Source organism: Microcaecilia unicolor, unplaced genomic scaffold (assembly GCF_901765095.1).
Source record: "Microcaecilia unicolor unplaced genomic scaffold, aMicUni1.1, whole genome shotgun sequence".
Taxonomy (NCBI): Eukaryota; Metazoa; Chordata; class Amphibia; order Gymnophiona; family Siphonopidae; genus Microcaecilia; species Microcaecilia unicolor.
In genome coordinates, this window is record NW_021963459.1 from 49823 (window position 1) to 68334 (window position 18512).

The 18512-nt window shown below is 44.6% G+C and overlaps 1 protein-coding gene across 1 annotated transcript in view; it reads right to left on the bottom strand.

The window, feature by feature from the left end:
* Positions 1–18512, bottom strand: part of LOC115459335 (ATP-binding cassette sub-family G member 8-like) — a 64900-nt gene that overhangs the window by 34765 nt on the left and 11623 nt on the right. The window contains exons 5-6 of the mRNA XM_030189177.1: positions 12345–12477; positions 6449–6718 (exon numbers count right to left, since the gene is read on the bottom strand). Of these exons, the coding sequence (XP_030045037.1) occupies positions 6449–6718; positions 12345–12477 (403 nt within the window). The remainder of the gene's footprint in view (positions 1–6448; positions 6719–12344; positions 12478–18512) is intronic.

Here is an 18512-nt window from a genome sequence, read left to right on the forward strand (position 1 = left end):
AGTGTCACTGCTCCGCCCTCGACGTCATCACGTTGTGACGCGAGGGCAGGGCAGACACTCATGGGCACACAGCAATCTACACAACTTCTACTTCCGGCTGCAGGCTTCCGGCTTCATTAGAACGTTGGAGGTGCGTTTTATATAGAGAGATGAGGGGGTACCTGTAATATCCATTGTGTCAGGCAGGGGCGTAGCCCGACCTCAGCAGGAGGGGGGCCAGAGCCCGAGGTGGGGGGGGGCAATGTTTACCCGCCTCCCCCTGCTGCCGACCCCCCCCCCCACCACCACTTTGGACCACCCACCGCCGCAACCACAAACACCCCCCTGCCGCCCCCGCTGCCGCCGCCCACCCCCTGCCTCGCCACCACATCATGTACCTTGTTTGCTGGCGGGGGTCCCCAATCCCCCCTATGGGGCTACATGCACGGTGCAGGACGTAAGGCGTGAGAAACAGATGATCACACAACGAAGGCACCGGAGTCGACCAGCGCTGAAGAAGACTCTTTGGCTGCCAAGGATTGGGGACCCCCACCAGCAAACAAGGTACCTGATGATGCGGCGGTGGGGCGGGGAGCGGGCGGTGGTGGGGGGGGGTCAAATGTAGAGGGGGCCAGGGCGTAATCTGTGGGGGCCCATGCCCCCGTGGCCCCACGTAGCTACGCCCCTGGTGTCAGGCTGTACTATTTCCATCATAATTTGTTTAGACAATCTGTGGTGTCTAGTATTTTGCTGGTTGCATCTTTTACTGTCTGAGAATCCACCCTGTCTAGGGGCTTCCTCTGTGAATTACCAGTGCCTGATACGATTGGTCTGCCAGGGTTTCAGGTTGTAAATAATGACCAGTGGAAGGATGGGTTGGCATCAGACGTTCCAGCTGAGACTGTAACTGATGTGCTGACACAATGTTTCAGCTTGTTTGCATATTTCTGTGTGGGTTATGTTTCTTGTGGAATGTTTGTGAGACTGGGAGACTTTGGCATTCAAATGGCAGATGAGGTTTAACGTGAGCAAGTGCAAAGTGATGCATGTAGGGAAGAGGAACCCAAAATATATAGCTTGTGACGCAAGGTTCCACATTAGGAGTCACTACCCAGGAAAAGGATCTAGGTGTCGTCGTTGATGAGACGTTGAAACCCTCTGTTCAGTGTGCAGCAGCATCTAAGAAAGCAAATAGAACGTTAGGCATTATTAGGAAAGGAATGGAAAACAAAAATGAGGACGTTATAATGCCTTTGTATCGCTCCACGGCGCAACCGCACCTCGAATGCTGTGTGCAGTTCTGGTCACTGCATCTCAAAAAAGATATAGCGGAATTAGAAAAAGTTCAGAGAAGGGCGATGAAAATGGTAAAGGGGGTGGGATGACTTCCCTATGAGGAAAGGCTAAAAAAGCTAGGGCTCTTCAGCTTGGAGAAGAGACAGCTGAGGGGAGATATGAAAGAGATCTATAAAATAACTGAGGGCTTCTTTTACAAAGCCGCACTAGTGATTCCCGCGCAGCAAGTGAGAGAAAGCCCATAAATTGAATGAGCTTCCTCTCATTTGCTGCACCAGGAATCGGTAGAGCGGCTTTGTAAAAGAAGCCCTGAGTGGAGTGAAACAGGTAGACATGAAATGCTTGTTTACTCTTTCCAAAAATACTAGGACTAGGGGGCACACAATGAATGTACTAAGTGCATTTAAAACAAACTGAAAAAAATATTTCTTCACTCAATGTATATTTATTGCGAGAGAATGTGGTAAAAGCAATTAGCTTAGCAGGGTTTAAAAAAGGTTTGGATCATTTTCTAGCAGAACAACATTGGGGAAATGCACCTCTTATTTCTAGGATAAGCAGTATAGAATCTGTTTTATTGTTCTGGGATCTTGCCAAGTACTTGTGACCTGGATTGGCCATTGCTGGAAACAGAATACTGGACTTGATGGATCTTTCATCTGTCCCAGTATGGCATCGCTTATGTTCTTATGTAGTATGAGTTGTCTGGGCTACTCTTCTATGTACTTTTCCACCAGTCTTTCATGTATGTAAGCTTGCTGTGTAGATTTTTTTTTTTTTATTATTGCAGTTCCTTTTAGTGAAGAAATAACAGATAGGGACTTTTTTTCTGCTTGATGGAGATCTGTGGTCTAACCCTGTAGTTAAATTTCTCTGGGTAGTATAATCTGTGCTATGAGTGTTCTTTCTTATGGAAATGTGCTTCTCTAAAAATAAAAGTCCTCTGGATGACAGTAAAGTTAAATTCCATCCAGTCTGTTGCAGAAATAGAACATTAGCCCTTTGAGACCACAGGAGAGCTCATGCTGTGATAATTGGTGGTTAATGGAGGTTTATTATCCCTATTCGATTCACATTTCATTGGTGTTTTTAAGTGGGAGTTTTGTTGATTGTCACATTCTTGTGGAGGTTGAATGCTCAAACTCTAATATTTATATTTGTCCAATGATTCCAAAATATCAAATGATTCCTTCCAGTCATTAGTGACTTTTCTAATATAAGTATTATTTATTTTTATTATTATTATTAGCATTTGTATAGCGCTACCAGACACACGCAGCGCTGAACACCTGATACAAAGAGACAGTCCCTGCTCAGAAGAGCTTACAATCTAAATAATACAGACAGACAAGACAGTTACGGGTGAGGGAAGTAATGGGTGCGAAGGGAGGAAGGGACAAGGGGAGGGCAATTGTGGCTAGGAGCCAAAAGCAGCAGTGAAAAGGTGGGTTTTCAGCATAGATTTGAAAACAGGTAGAGATGGAGCTAGACGTATAGGTCCAGGAAGTCTATTCCAAGCATAAGGTGCCGCGAGAGAAAAGGAGCGAAGCCTGGAGTTAGCGGTGGAGGAGAAGGGGGATGACAAGAGAGATTTGTCCAGCGAGCGGAGTTCACGGGGAGGAATGTAGGGAGAGATGAGAGCGGAGAGGTAGTGGGGGGCTGCAGAGTGGATGCACTTAAAGGTCAGCACGAGAAGTTTAAACTGAATGCGGAAGCGGACAGGGAGCCAGTGAAGTGACTTGAGGAGCGGGCTAGTGTGGGTATAACGATTCTGGCGGAAAACAAGTCCTGCTGCAGAATTTGGTTTTGATCTGGGATATACAGTTGACCAGTGAGGGGGTACAGGGACAAGTTAGAAAAGTGTTTCACTTCACTGTCCCCAAAGTCTGATCTTACTTTAAATAATGAGCTATGTGAAAAAACTTTAGTTTCACAAAGAATTTCATTAAAAATAGAGAAAAAAGACCCCAGAATCCTTTAAGTCAGACCGTACGAGTGTCTGTTCTTCATAGGTCCCACATCTCTTTCATCGGTCTTTAAGAAACCCTCCAAATGCTTGATAATTTTTCATTTTTATTTCTACTGGTGCTTCAAATTGCTGATTTGTGATTTGAAAACATCGAATTTCATATTTCAAAACAAAAAAGGCATGGCCTAGCTCTTATTTTGGTTTCAGTAAACCTACTGCAAAACTAAAACAAAAAAACCTTAGCAAGCACATATCTTGTTATCTCCAACGGGGGCCCGTTTCACCTCTGTTATCTGCTTCCTCAGGGGGCTATATCAGGGTGTGTTATTTTCTCTTAGCCCAACTACAGAGTGGAGGAGTGGCCTAAAGGTTAGCGTAGTGTGTTGGGGAACTGCGTTTGATTCCCACTGCTGCCTGATGGCCACCAGTGGATTCAGATCCTGGGGGACTGTGTTCAATTCCCTCTGCAGCTCCATGTGACCCTGTGCAAGTCACTTAACCCTCCACTGTCACAGGTACAACAGTAGTACAATGTACTACTTAGATTGTAAGCCCACCAGGGACAGTCCCAGTACTTGTAAAATGAAACTGTACACTGTTTGTTTGTTTGTTTGTTTGTTTATTTATTTATATCTCACATTTTCCCACCAATTTACAGGCTCAATGTGGCTTACATTTGCCGTAATGGTGATTGCCATTTCCGGTTAACAGAATTACAAATGGTATTGCGTTAAGGTGCGTACACACATGGTAAAGAATAATAAATTATGGTATTGCATATAGGTTCCTGAGTGGTAGATTGGAATGTAACATATGTTAGGTCATCGATTATAGAGAAATCATTTTAGACATTAGGACTAAAGTGGTAGTGATATAGAACATGAATGCTAAACGAACAGTCGGGTAAAAAAAGAAAAAATATACAAATGGTATCATAGTAACATAGTAGATGACGGCAGAAAAAGACCTGCAAGGTCCATCCAGTCTGCCCAACAAGATAACTCATATGTGCTTCTTTTTGTGTGTACCCTGCTTTGATTTGTACTTGTGCTCTTCAGGGCACTGACTGTATAAGTCTGCCCAGCACTATCCCCGCCTCCCAACCACCAGCCCCGCCTCCCAACCACCGGCTCTGGCACAGACCGTATAAGTCTGCCCAGCACTATCCCCGCCTCCCAACCACCAGCCCCGCCTCCCAACCACCGGCTCTGGCACAGACCGTATAAGTCTGCCCAGCACTATCCCCGCCTCCCAACCACCAGCCCTGCCTCCCGATCTTGACTAAGCTCCTGAGGATCCATTCCTTCGGCACAGGATTCCTTTATGCTTATCCCACGCATGTTTGAATTCCGTTACCGTTTTCATTTCCACCACCTCCCGCGGGAGGGCATTCCAAGCATCCACTACTCTCTCCGTGAAAAAATACTTCCTGACATTTTTCTTGAGTCTGCCCCCCTTCAATCTCATTTCATGTCCTCTCGGTTCTACCGCCTTCCCATCTCCGGAAAAGGTTCGTTTGCGGATCGCATATTGAACATGGATTGCATATTAAAATTAAACAATACGGTATAGGAAGAGAGTAATCCTATTGTTAAGTAAATGATGGTGAAAGCAGTATATAAATACTTGAATGAATGAATGAATTTAAATGAGCAGCCTTTAGTAGCTTTTCTACTTTAGGTGTCATAGCCATGATCTGGGATATACAGTTGACCAGCGAGGCTGCAGGAACAGGTACATGAACCTAATATCTATCAGGCATCAAATCCCAGCCCACATGGCACCTCCATTCACGCCCCTGTTAACATTTCTAGCAGTTTTAGGCGAAGAACAGGGTGACAAAATATGCATGCAAGAAAAATTGCGTTTGCTTGTGTGAAGTTCCCTAGTGCTGACAGAGGTTATTCCCAGCACTCTGGCTCCTCTCTCTACCTAATCTGCTTTCCAAATTCCACCGCCACCATCATCTGCCACCCCACCTCAACCAAGCTGCCTGAATCCCAAAGCTGTTGCAGTCCTGTTGGCCAGAAGGATTTATCTCAGGAGGGAAGGAGAAGAGCACTGTGATTGGAGCTACCACGGGTAAGTACATAAGTAATGCCACACTGGGAAAAGACCAAGGGTCCATCGAGCCCAGCATCCTGTCCACAACAGCGGCCAATCCAGGCCAAGGGCACTTGACGAGCTTCCCAAACGTACAAACATTCTATACATGTTATTCCTGGAATTGTGGATTTTTCCCAAGTCCATTTAGTAGCGGTCTATGGACTTGTCCTTTAGGAAACCGTCCAACCCCTTTTTAAACTCTGCCAAGCTAACCGCCTTCACCACGTTCTCCGGCAACGAATTCCAGAGTTTAATTACGTGTTGGGTGAAGAAAAAGTTTCTCCGATTTGTTTTAAATTTACTACACTGTAGTTTCATCGCATGCCCCCTAGTCCTAGTATTTTTGGAAAGCGTGAACAGACGCTTCACATCCACCTGTTCCACTCCACTCATTATTTTATATACCTCTATCATGTCTCCCCTCAGCCGTCTCTTCTCCAAGCTGAAAAGCCCTAGCCTCCCTTAGTCTTTCTTCATAGGGAAATCGTCCCATCCCCGCTATCATTTTAGTCGCCCTTCGCTGCACCTTTTCCAATTCCACTATATCTTTCTTGAGATGCGGAGACCAGAATTAAACACAATACTCAAGGTGCGGTCGCACCATGGAGCGATATAACGGCATTATAACATCCTCACACCTGTTTTCCATACCTTTCCTAATAATACCCAACATTCTATTCGCTTTCTGAGCCGCAGCAGCACACTGAGCAGAAGGTTTCAGTGTATTATCGACGACGACACCCAGATCCCTTTCTTGGTCCGTAACTCCTAAAGTGGAACCTTGCATGACGTAGCTATAATTTGGGTTCTTATTTCCCACATGCATCACCTTGCACTTGCTCAGTCTGGTGCTTTTTTCTGCTATTTCAGCTGCACTGAACTGCATAAAAATCAATCCTATCTTTATGTGATGTTGCTTAGGTGGTTAAGTGCATAAGAAATAGCCAGCTGCATAAACCTGGATATACAGTGCCGGTCCTGGGAACGGACTGGCATGGAATATCCAGGAATTACGTCGGTGGTGGCTAAAAGACAGTCACAGTCGGAGGCTGAATATCTATCCATACAGTGTTATTGTTTTTCATTGAAGATACTAACCGTAGAAGTCGGCGGGATTGCTGTATTTGGGGCATGGATAGCCAATTGTTGTAAAATACTGGACCATGTCGCAGGCAGTTCCAGAATAGATGGTAGCCCCAGAAGACAAAAGAAGAACCAGGTCAAAGAGCTGGAAGATGTCTGATCGCGGCTGATGAATGGAAAGAACCACTAGTCGGTTTCCTCTGGCCAGCCTGGATAATGTTATCACGAGGTTGTGTGCTGTAAAACTGTCCAGCCCAGATGTGGGTTCATCTAGAATCAAGATACCTGTCCCAACACAAAAGGTGACACCGTGTCAAGGCAGTGACGAGTTGCTTTATGTTAAATTTCATTGCTCGATTGAAACCTGAAAAAGCACATTAAACACCTAATCTCATCTAATCTAACTACTCAGGATTTAATTAGTCACAAAATTCCTAAAAAAGTTTGGCTTGACTTACAATATGAGAACCCAAACAGCAACGGGGAAAGAAACAATATCAAACAGTAACAAAAAAAATCAGCCCAAACAAGTTAATCATTAAAGATCAAACAGATACGTCTTCAATTGTTTTCGGAACATCAAACAGGTTGACGTCAATCTCAGATAATTAGGGAGAGAGTTCCAAATATATATGGCCTGAAATTAAAACAGATCTGAGAGATCGATTATAGTCAGGGCTTTTTTTGAGGGGGGTATTTGGGGGTACTGAGTTCCGGCACCTTTTCCATTGTCTGCTAAAATTGACCCATGGTCCCCAAGTTTTAATGAAAGATCTCAGGCTCTACACACAAATCCTGCCTTGTCATAGATTCTGTGACTGGTTCTAGGGGTCCTGGCTATTGTGGGGTGGGTCCCTCAGTGATCACCCCACCCTTGAAGGGTGGCCTGGCATTTGAGTAGTGGCACCTTTTTCGCTGGAAAAAACGCACTGATTATAGTGAACATCCGTGACAGAAGGACATCTTAACGACAATTGCCCCCTGCAATCTAAGAGAGTGACGGCAAAAGGTTTATTTATTTATTTGTTACATTTGTATCCCACATTTTCCCACCTATTTGCAGGCTCAATATTTATTTTATTTATTTATTTTATTGCATTTGTATCCCACATTTTCCTACCTTTTTGCAGGCTTAGTGTGGCTTACAATACATTATGGATGATGGAAATACATTTTGTTACAATTCGGTTATGGATTACATTGTGAAGAGTTATACGAGACAAAATCAAAGTATCGTTAAGGAATATATCAATGGAAAAGAACATTGAAACATTGGAAGGAAACAACGAGGAGCTAAAGGGCAATATATCATAACAGAAAACATATGATATACATTTTTTTTTTTTTGTGAGTAGAGGTATGAGTGTGGTGAGGTTTCAGGATAGAGAATTCATAAGTGGATGTGTTGATGTATTACTGAACAGTGAGTGTGGATTGTATGTGTTTTGGTTCTTTCCGTAAATTTTCTCAAAAAAATGTGTTTTCAATAATTTACGGAAGTTGGTTTGTTCGCAGATCGTTTTCAGGCCACGCGGCAGCGCGTTCCAGAACTGCGTGCTCATGTAAGAAAAGGTTGACGCATGCAGCGCCTTGTATTTCAGGCCCTTGCAGTTAGGGAAGTGGAGGTTGAGGAAAGTTCTGGATGATTTTTTAGCGTTTCTGGGTGGTAAGTCGATTAACTCAGACATGTAGGCTGGGGCTTCGCCGTGAATGATTTTGTGGACTAATGTGCATACTTTAAAAGTAATGCGTTCCTTAAGTGGGAGCCAGTGTAGCTTCTCTCGTAATGGTTTTGCACTTTCATATTTTGGTTTTCCGAATATGAGTCTGGCTGCTGTATTCTGGGCTGTTTGAAGTTTCCTCAGTATTTGCTCTTTGCAGCCTGCGTACAGTGAGTTGCAGTAGTCTCTTAGATGGCTGAGTATGAGGGATTGCACTAGGCTGCGGAAGACGGATCTTGGGAAGAATGGTCTTATTCTTTTCAGTTTCCACATGCAGTAGAACATTTTTTTGGTTGTGTTGTTTGCATGGGTTTCGAGTGTTAGGTGGCGGTTGATAGTAACTCCAAGGATTTTTAGTGTTTCTGAGATTGGAAGGTTTAGTTTTGGTGTATTTATATGGCTTACATAGTACCGGAGAGGCGTTTGTCGACACCGGTGTGAACAAATACAAAGTGATGTTGTGGTAGGTAAAGTTTGTGTGGCCATTACGTACTTTACTTTTGTTGTGTTGCAGAGATCAGACATTTAAGTTGGATCGTTAGGGTATGCCTTTTTAAACAGGTTAGTTTTTAGTGCTTTCCGGAAGTTGAGGAGGTCGTAAGTCATTTTCAAGGCTCTCGGTAATGCGTTCCATAGTTGTGTGTTTATGTAGGAAAAACTGGATGCATAAGTTGATTTGTATTTTAGTCCTTTGCAGCTTGGGTACTGCAGATTTAGATATGATCGTGTTGATTCGGATGTGTTTTTAGCTGGTAGGTCGATCAAGTCTGTCATGTATCCTGGGGCTTCACCATAGATAATTTTGTGAACCAGGGTGCAGATTTTGAAAGCAATGAGTTCTTTGATTGAGAGAATAGATGCATCACCGGCTCAGGAACTGCACCTTGCAAGTTGTTCTCGCTGAATATGTTAGATGAACTCTCTTTATATAGGTCACTGTTTACCAAAGTGTAGCATGGTTACAGTTACTGTGCATTATGGGGGAGGGGGGAGTTCTACTGTAGGGCCGGCCTTCTTTTTTCCATTATCGGCCGAGGCCAGCCATCTCTTAACCACGCCCCCGTCCCGCCTTCGTTACACTGCCGACACGCCCCCTTGAACTTTGGCCGGCCCTGCGACGGAAAGCAGTTGAATTCGGCCAAAATCTGCTTTCAAGTATACTGATTTGGCCAGCCTTAGGAGAAGGCTGGCCATCTCCTGATTTCTGTCGGAAGATGGCCACCCTTCTCTTTCGAAAATAAGCAGGTATGCCTTCTCCTTATTTTAAAATGACAGCGCTTCCCCGTGAATTTATACAGCGTAGATCTGATGTACGCCATCAAGTATAGCATTCAGAGCTGTCTTCCTGGGTTCAGGACAGCCCTAAACTGGATAAGGAAGGTACGGAATGAAACATTCTAGATATGCCTTCTCACTACTTGCTACTGGAAGCTACTAGAGACAGGACGTTGTTTGGATGGACCTTTGATCTGACGGAATGGCAATTTTATGTTCTTAAATTTTAAATAAACTATTGTTGCAGAGTGGACAGAATATTTACGGAGGTAGGATAATTTATCATGAGTGGGATTAAAATATTAACAAACTAGGCACATGCCTCAGGTGCACACGCTAGGTGGGGGGGGGGAGCAGTCAGATATGCCTTAATCTAGTCTTGCCCAGGCCTGATGTAGGAAATAGATGATATGATCAGTCACAGTTGCTGTGTTGGCCCACACAGGCGGTGCCATCAGCCAGTATTATGCATTGGCACTAGGGTTGCACTTTAATTGCAGTTAACTCTGCGATTAATGTATTAAACCACTCATCACAATTTTAAAAACCAATCACGTTGTAGTGTCTCTTGTCTCCTCCAAACATCTTTTCTGTTCTCTTCCACTCCCAACCCCTGTTCTCGGTGCAGTCTAACATCTTTCCCCCATCCACGATTCAACATCACCCACCTCCCTGCGCCAGTCTACCTTAAAGGTGGTCTTTTGTTGATCCTTGCCAGCAGCAACGTTGCACATATTTATTTATTTATTTGTCGCATTTGTATCCCACATTTTCCCACCTATTTGCAGGCTCAATGTGGCTTACATTATTCCATAATGGCGATCGCCATTTCCGGTATGAGGAAATACAAGTTGGTAATGCATACATGTTCATAAGAGAAAAGCAGGTTATAAAGAGTTCGTTATCAGGATCAGAGATACAGTGTTGTAGCGTTAGAGTTCATTCGCAACCATTGTTAAGTCAATCAGGTATATGGAGTTTGGTTATGCCCAGTTCTGGTATAAGTTTCGTTGACTGGAATTTAGGATGGATCATTGTGATATCCCTTATTGAACAGGTTGGTTTTTAGTGATTTTCGGAAGTTAAGTTATGCATTGTTTTTGTGGCACATGGTAGCGCATTCCATAGTTGTGTGCCAGCAGCCTGGTCTGTCGCTTTACCTCTGCTCTGTCCCGCCCAGGCAGAAACAGGATGTCAGAGGAGGCAGGACGGGCCAGAGGGAAAGCTTCAGGGTAGCCCACAGGCAGCATATGTGCAACGCTGCCACTCCCTGGACCAGCAGGGTATTGAGGGGAGGCAGATGCTGAACCCTGGATGGGGTAGAAGTGTGAGCTGCAGACCCGCAAGCAGAACTGGAGGGGTCACCGAAGGAAGCTATGACCAAGATAGCGAGCTCCAGAAGCCAAGTTTTTGTTTCTGCTGATTGGGGTGGAGAGGAGGGAGGGAGGGAGAGGTGCTGGACAATAGGAGGGAAAAAGGAGAGAGAGAGAAAAAATAGATCCCAGGAAAGAAAGAGAGAAGGGATGGTTGAGAAAGGGAGAGATGTTGGATCTGAGGGTGGAAAGCAGGGAGATTATCAGTCCTTTAGGGAAGGGAAGTGGGATGGGATTTGATATACCACCTTTCTGTAGTTACAATCAAAGCAGTTTACATATTATATACAGGTACTTATTTTGTAGCTGGGGCAATGGGGGATTAAATGACTTGACCAGAGTCACAAGGAGCTGCAGTGGGAAATACATAAATAAAATACCTTTAAATGGGCAATTAACAGCGATTAAAATTTTTAATCGAAAAGCAGCCCTAATTGCCACCCTGCTAGAGACAGTAGACTGGCATAAGGCATCCAAGAAGAGGTGGTATCACTTGCCTTTGTGTCTTGTTTCCCGCTGAGTTCAAACCCCAAAACAAACTCACAACACCCGAAGGCACAGAATGCAGTGAGCAGCTCTATAGGTACTGGGAGTTTTTAGAGGCTGGTGAGAGTGTTTATAGGTTGGGGTCAGGGGAGAACACCTTCTGATATCTGGTGAGCTGATAGGGGAAGAATGCTAGCTGATGTCTGAGAGCTGAGTGGGTGAAGAGTGCTTGCTGGGAGTGGTGGGGTATTTTTAAACCTCTGCCTTAAGATGACAAAATTCGATGTATAAGCTTATGTATTGCTGTTCATAAGATTGTGGGGGTTAAAAATGTATTTATATTATCATGCCTAGAACCTCTCTATAACTAACCTGTGGTTTCATCACTAATGAGTTACAGATACACTTCCTCTCACTCCTGGTCACATCAGTGTAGGCCGTAATACAGGAGTTCTCGACCCACTCTTTGGGACACACTCTTGCCAGTCAGGTTTTCAGGATACTCACAATGAATATGCATGAGATAGATCTCCATATAATGGAGGCAGTGCATGCAAATTGAAAACCAAAATGGCTTGGCATGTCCCAAGCAGTGGTGTAGCCACGGGTGGGCTTGGGCCCACCCACTTTGGTCTCAGGCCCACCTAAAATTCTGGCACCCTTGTTATGGCTGGAGGGATCCCCAAACCCTGTCAGCTGAAGAGGTCCAGCGGCACTGTCCACAGGCTGCTTCTGCACCTCCCTCCCCCATGAATTCTCCGTTTTCATGCATGAGTGTGTGTGGGGGGGGGGGGGGGGGAGAGAAGTAGGCCAGCATGAGGGCTGCTCATGGACAGTGCCACCAACTGCAGCAGACAGGCAAGTGACCTATTCTGGCCACTAGATGACATCTTCAGCTGGTGGGGCTTGGATTATTTGTTGGGGGTCACTGGGGCAGGGGGTGGGGGAAAATGTGTTCCCACCCAAAATAGCACGTCTGGCTATGCCATTAATTCAAAGGACTGGTTGAAAACACCTGCCTTAATCTAATGAACAAACACTTGATTCCATACTCACCGGGATTCCACAACAGTTGCACCCCAATGCTCACCCTCCTCCTCTCGCCTCCTGACACACCCCGAACGTATTCATTTCCCACTCTTGTGTTTGCACATTGCCGCAGTCTCAGTTCTGCTATAACATCTTCTACCTGAAGACACAACAGGATGTAAAAGTGTTCATCAATGTTGCTGTTGGTGCTCTCTTGCTGTGATTGCCATCTGTGGCCTTGTCCCTCCCTCTTTCCATTTCTTGCCATTAAGGTCCTTCTGTGCCTATCCCACACATATATATTTTTTTGTTACATTTGTATGCTGCGCTTTCCCACTCATGGCAGGCTCAATGCGGTTTACAAGGGGCAATGGAGGGTTAAGTGACTTGCCCAGAGTCACAAGGAGCTGCCTGTGCCTGAAGTGAGAATTGAACTCAGTTCCTCAGGATCAAAGTCCACCACCCTAACCACTAGGCCACTCCTCCACTGTTGCTACTATTTGAGATTCTACATGGAATGTTGCTATTCTGCTATTCCACTAGCAACATTCCATGTAGAAGTCGGCCCTTGCAGATCACCAATGTGGCCACACAGGCTTCTGCTTCTGTGAGTCTGACGTCCTGCACGTATGTGCAGGACGTCAGACTCACAGAAACAGAAGCCTGCGCAGCCTTCTACATGAAATGTTGCTAGTGGAATAGCAACATTCCATGTAGAATCTCCAATAGTAGCAACATTCCATGTAGAATGTCCAATAGTATCTATTTTATTTTTGTTATATTTGTACCCCGCGCTTTCCCACTCATGGCAGGCTCAATGTGGCTTACATGGGGCAATGGAGGGTTAAATGACTTGCCCACAGTCACAAGGAGCTGCCTGTGCCTGAAGTGGGAATTGAACTCAGTTCCTCAGTTCCCCAGGACCAAAGTCCACCACCCTAACTAGGCCACTGATAAAGTTTAACTTACAATAACTACAATTAATGAATGATGTTAATAATGGAAGACACTTGATACAGACAAAATAGTAGTAGAATCCTAACTGGCCAAGGCCAGTCTTAAGCTGGTGCGACAGGGGTGGTCGCAAAGGGCCTCACACTCCCAGGGGCCCCTCGACAGCCTTAGCATCTCCCTCCTGTTCCCTGCATCAGCCATCATGCCGTCTCCTGTTCTCAATCTAACCTCCTTGGTCAGCTCTCTCCTACTACCTTTCGGCTCCCTGCAGAGCTGCCTTCTTCAATCCAGGCCGCCGACAGCGTCAGTGAGGTAAGCACACTGTCTTCGGAGGCCCGGATGCTTTCTCTCTGCTGCAATTTCCCATACCGCAGAGGCGGGATGCTGCAACAGAGGGAGAGCTTCCGGAGACTGCCAAAGGCAGTGCGCCTACCTCACTGATACTGCCGGCAGCCCGGAAAATTGAAGGCGGCAGCGGTGCTGCAAGCCGGAACTAAGGGAGCAGGTAGGAGAGAGCTGAAGGCGGCTGGATTGAGACGACCGCTGAAGCCCACGAGGTTGGTCTCCCTTTCCCTCTCCTCTGCGCACCTCTCATCCCCTTACGCAAACAAAGCAAGCAAATCTATGTGCTGTTCTATCCACGATGTCGTTCTTTATTGTTGGTATCATTTTTATTGGACCTCGCTTGTGAAGCATACAGACGTACACAGAGAAAGTATTGGTTTAATCTAATTAGTTCTAAATCATAATCATTGTATCATTTGGAGGGGCTGGTTATAGGGACTCATTCTATTCTGATGGTTTAATTTCACCTAGTAAAGGGCCGACAAAACAGACATTATGAGTATCAGGTGCTTAAGAATCAGACTTACTATTTATAAGTACAGTTTTAAAAAGTCATTAACTAGGTTGAGACCTGGGAGCATTTAACGTATTTTTTTTTCCAGTGCCTACATCAAAAGAAAAAGATGGCATGTGGGAACTTGCTCCTTTTGCTTTGTGGAATGCAGTGGTGTATTATAAAAATGCGCTTGCCTTTTTTTAAAATTATTTATTTATCAATTTCAAAATTTTACAAGCTTTTTTACATCTTGAATAAGAAAACCAGTACATAAATTCAAAATAGTAATTCCATATGGAAAATTTTAAAAAAGAGAAATATTATACAACTTGCATTAGACCACAATAAAAGTGGGGGTTGGGGCCCATATCTCAGGAGATGAGTTTCAAAAATATATTTTAAATAAACATAACTTGGCAAAATTAAACCATTTATTCCCAATCTGTCTCTCTGATCTAATGCTCAAGGCTTAATCATTACTGCCTAATCTCAACAAGCATTAAATTATCTTTTCTGAGTAATAAATTGCTTTAAATGTTCAGGAACTAAAAAAATATGTTTGACCTCTAAATATTTGATGCTACATTTACACAGATAGTTCAAGTTGAATGAAGCTCCCAGAGCTAAAGTTGCAGATCGCAGTGCCAAAAAACTCTTTTCTTCTAATTTGAGTCTGCTTGGTTACATCTGGGAACACCCAGACTTTTTTCCCATAAAATGGAATTTGTAGATTCCTCAATGCAAGTTCCTAACCAATTCCAAGTCTTGCTGAAATACAAATGATATCAAGAGAGTTTGGCGCTCATGTTTGCCTTTTTTTTTATTACTACTATTTCATGGAGAAGGTACTGAGTATAATGAGGGAAGGGTTTCCTTCATGCAGAACTGTCCAGAGTCGGTCTAAATGTGCCAACATTGTCCAGTTCAGCACACTATTAGCCGCCAAGTTCATACAACATTAATTATGTTCAGTGGAAAATAAATCTGTTGGCTCAGGCTGCCTGCTATGTGAATATTCCATCACTGTTTCATTATTGCTACCAAGTATTACATATTAAGGGCATTTGTTTTAATTCACTTATCCAGTCCTTACATGCACATGGTTTTGCTTTTTAATCCCAAAAATTTCCTATGATAGCATTGTGTCTATTTGAATTAGTTTTTCTGTACAAGTGTTTGTTTGATTTGTCTTTATTTGGAATAAAAAGTTTTAAAACACTTTTTGTCAACAAGGGGCGGGGCTAGATGCGGGCAGGACCCCACAATTGCTAAGACCGGCCCATTTTCTAAACCAGAAGTCTAGAAGATTTAATCATCAAATATTCCAGATAAATTCAGATATTTAGCATATCACTCAGTCTCCCACGGTCCATTGAAATGTTAAATATTAGAGGAGTTGCTAATTCTCTATGGAATACTACTGGTGTTGATATGAAGAACAATAAACACGTGCATGAAATAGTAATAACTCACTCAGTGGTATGTCTACTAAAGGGTACTAGGAAATAGGATGGGATTTGATATAACACCTTTCTGTGGTTACAATCAAAGTGGTTTACATATTACATCCTTCCTTCCTTCCTTATCCGATCAGTCGAGTACGGGTCTCGGTCACTCTACGGATCACTGTTCGCCATGCCTTCCAATCTCTCACAGCTTCTTTCAGTTCTGCTATGTTCATTCCAGTATCTTCCTTGATAGTATCTATCCAGCAAATTCTTGGGTGGCCTCTTTTTCTTTTGCCACTAAGACCTTCTAACCATTCCAAGCATGATGTCTTTTTTAAGGGACTTGCTTCATATGATGTGACCAAAATAGGAGAGCTTTTGTTTTGCTACCTCACCCTCCAAAGAGACTTTTGGTTTGCTATGTTCCAGAACTGCTTGGTTTGTTATTTTGGCTGTCCATGGGATGTGTAATCGTTGTCTCCTGGACCATAATTCAAATGCATCAATTTTTCACCTGTCTGCCATTTTCAGGCATGATCAGAAGTTAATGTATGCAGATATATGCAGCGGTGTAGCGGCACTTCAGCGTAGTTAAATGAAGCTAAGTAGCTGGAAACATGTGCACTAATCAGATGTCCTAGGCTACGAGCAGCATGCATGTGCTTAGGGCTGCTTGTCATTTTGTCCTGTCATAAAGCGGGGAATAATGGAACGGCGCCGGCCATCTGCAACGGCAGTTAAGGACATCCAAAATGTGGATGTTTGTGAGAAGGACATCCATGCCTGCTATGCCTCCAACGCCTGCTTTGTTTATTTGGATTTTGGATCACAAGTAGCAGCAGTGGGCTTTGAACTGGCCACCTCTGGATTGCAAGACCAGTGCTCTAACCACTAGGCCACTCCCTTGAAATTTGGCCATCCCTGTGGGGGCAGTTGAGGAAGTCCAAAATGTTTGAAAGAAGGGCGTCCATGCCTTCGTTATGCCTCTGCTGACACACACATACCTCCCCCCCACCACTTCTCCTTTCTTCCTCAAAATGTACCATCTGTTCCTCTGATCCCATTCCCACCCACCTTCTTAATGCCATCTCTCCTGCTCTTATTCCTTTTATCTGTCACATTCTCAACCTCTCACTTTCCACTGCGACTGTCCCTGCTGCATTTAAACATGCTGTGGTCACACCTCTCCTTAAGAAGCCTTCACTCGACCCTACTTGTCCCTCTAATTACCGACACATCTCCCTCCTTCCTTTTCTCTCCAAATTACTTGAGCGTGCTGTTCACCGCCGCTGCCTTGATTTTCTCTCCTCACATGCTATTCTTGACCCACTACAATCTGGTTTTCGCCCTCTCCACTCAACCGAAACTGCGCTTACTAAAGTCTCCAATGACCTATTACTGGCTAAATCCAGAGGTCAATATTCCATCCTCATTCTTCTTGATCTTTCCACTGCTTTTGACACTGTCGATCACAGCATACTTCTCGATACCCTGTCCTCACTTGGATTCCAGGGCTCTGTCCTTTCCTGGTTCTCTTCCTACCTCTCCCTCCGCACATTTAGTGTTCACTCTGGTGGATCCTCTTCTACTTCTATCCCTCTGCCTGTCGGCGTACCTCAGGGTGCTGTTCTTGGTCCCCTCCTCTTTTCTATCTACACTTCTTCCCTTGGTTCATTAATCTCATCCCATGGCTTTTCCTACCATCTCTATGCTGTTGATTCCCAAATCTACCTTTCTACCCCTGATATCTCACCTTGCATCCAAACCAAAGTTTCAGCGTGCTTGTCTGACATTGCTGTCTGGATGTCTCAACGCCACCTGAAATTAAATATGACCAAAACCGAGCTTCTCATTTTCCCCCCCCCCCCAAACCCACCTCCCCGCTCCCCCCGTTTTCTATTTCTGTTGATGGCTCTCTCATTCTCCCTGTCTCCTCAGCTCGAAACCTTGGGGTCATCTTTGACTCTTCTCTCTCCTTCTCTGCTCATATCCAGCAGATTGCCAAGACCTGTTGTTTCTTTCTTTACAACATCCGTAAAATCCGCCCCTTTCTTTCCGAGCACTCTACCAAAACCCTCATCCACACCCTTGTCACCTCTCGTTTAGACTACTGCAATCTGCTTCTTGCTGGCCTCCCACTTAGTCACCTCTCCCCTCTCCAGTCGGTTCAAAACTCTGCTGCCCGTCTCATCTTCCGCCTGGGTCGCTTTACTCATACTACCCCTCTCCTCAAGACCCTTCACTGGCTCCCTATCCGTTTTCGCATCCTGTTCAAACTTCTTCTACTAACCTATAAATGTACTCACTCTGCTGCTCCCCAGTATCTCTCCACACTCGTCCTTCCCTACACCCCTTCCCGTGCACTCCGCTCCATGGATAAATCCTTCTTATCTGTTCTCTTCTCCGCTACTGCCAACTCCAGACTTCGCGCCTTCTGTCTCGCTGCACCCTACGCCTGGAATAAACTTCCTGAGCCCCTATGTCTTGCCCCATCCTTGGCCACCTTTAAATCTAGACTGAAAGCCCACCTCTTTAACATTGCTTTTGACTCATAACCACTTGTAACCACTCGCCTCCACCTACCCTCCTCTCCTCCTTCCTGTACACATTAATTGATTTGATTTGCTTACTTTATTTTTTGTCTATTAGATTGTAAGCTCTTTGAGCAGGGACTGTCTTTCTTCTATGTTTGTGCAGCGCTGCGTATGCCTTGTAGCGCTATAGAAATGCTAAATAGTAGTAGTAGTAGGGGCCTGCATACTGCCCCCCCCCCACAGGGATGGCCAAATTTCAAGGGAGTGGAATAGAATGGAGGAGTGGCAGAGTGACCTAATGGTTAGAGCAGTGGTCTTGCAATCCCAAGGTGGCTGGTTTAAATCCCACTGCTGCTACTTGTGATCCAAAATCCAAATAAATAAATAAAGAGGGTGTCGGAGGCATAGCAAAGGCATG